This window comes from Sinocyclocheilus grahami, unplaced genomic scaffold (assembly GCF_001515645.1).
Source record: "Sinocyclocheilus grahami isolate Dianchi unplaced genomic scaffold, SAMN03320097.WGS_v1.1 scaffold14005.1, whole genome shotgun sequence".
In the NCBI taxonomy this organism is placed as follows: domain Eukaryota; kingdom Metazoa; phylum Chordata; class Actinopteri; order Cypriniformes; family Cyprinidae; genus Sinocyclocheilus; species Sinocyclocheilus grahami.
The window spans coordinates 1-797 of NW_015515161.1; the positions used below are offsets into that span (position 1 = coordinate 1).

At 43.0% G+C, this 797-nt stretch overlaps 1 protein-coding gene across 1 annotated transcript in view; it reads left to right on the plus strand.

Annotated features, from left to right (window-relative positions):
- The first annotated feature begins 24 nt into the window (after positions 1–24).
- Positions 25–797, plus strand: part of LOC107579077 (anoctamin-10-like) — a 2,905-nt gene continuing 2,132 nt past the window's right edge. Inside the window, exons 1-3 of the mRNA XM_016264953.1 lie at positions 25–94; positions 212–394; positions 605–792. Coding sequence (XP_016120439.1) covers positions 68–94; positions 212–394; positions 605–792 — 398 coding nt within the window. The 5' untranslated portion in view covers positions 25–67. The remainder of the gene's footprint in view (positions 95–211; positions 395–604; positions 793–797) is intronic.

Sequence of the window (797 nt, forward strand, 5' to 3'; positions counted from 1 at the left end):
TTTGTTTGTTTGTTTCCAGTTTAACTTTGTAAACTGCTTTGCCTCTCTCTTCTATATTGCCTTTGTCATGCAAGATATGGTGCTTTTGAGACAGGTCAGTATTTCACACAAAACTCAGCTGCTTCGACAATCAATAAATCAAGTGTAGTTGAATGACTTAATTACAACTTTACAAGATGCCTTATGGTTGTCTCTGTGTGTGGATCATTAGAGTTTGGCCACGCTGCTTATCACCTCTCAAATCCTGAATCAAGTGATGGAGGCCTTCCTGCCATACTGGCTGCAGAGGAGGAGGAACAAGAAAGTCCATAAGAGGATGAGGAGAATGATGGGTGATAAAGAGCTCCCCCTGCTGGAACAAGTTCAGCTGGAGACCGAAATGAACACCTATCTGGTAGGTTCCAATAACTGTGATCAGTTGGGTGCCTTGAGCTGTTATATAATTACCAGCACATAGGATATACACTCTTTTGAAGTCCACTTCAAATGTTAGTCAAGGTTTCTTCTTGCACCAAAACCAGTCATCATTTAAATTTTACATGACCATTTCCATTTCTTTCTGACCTTTAAAACTGAATCTCTCTGAAATAACTTTGGTCATCAGGGCACATTTGACGACTACCTCGAGCAGTTCCTGTTGTTCGGCTATGTGAGTCTGTTCTCCTGTGTGTATCCGCTGGCCGCTGTGTTGGTGGTGCTGAACAACATCACTGAGGTTTATTCTGACGCCTTCAAGATGTGCCATGTTTTCAAGCGTCCCTTCTCAGAACCAGCAGCAAACATCGGGGTGTGGCAGG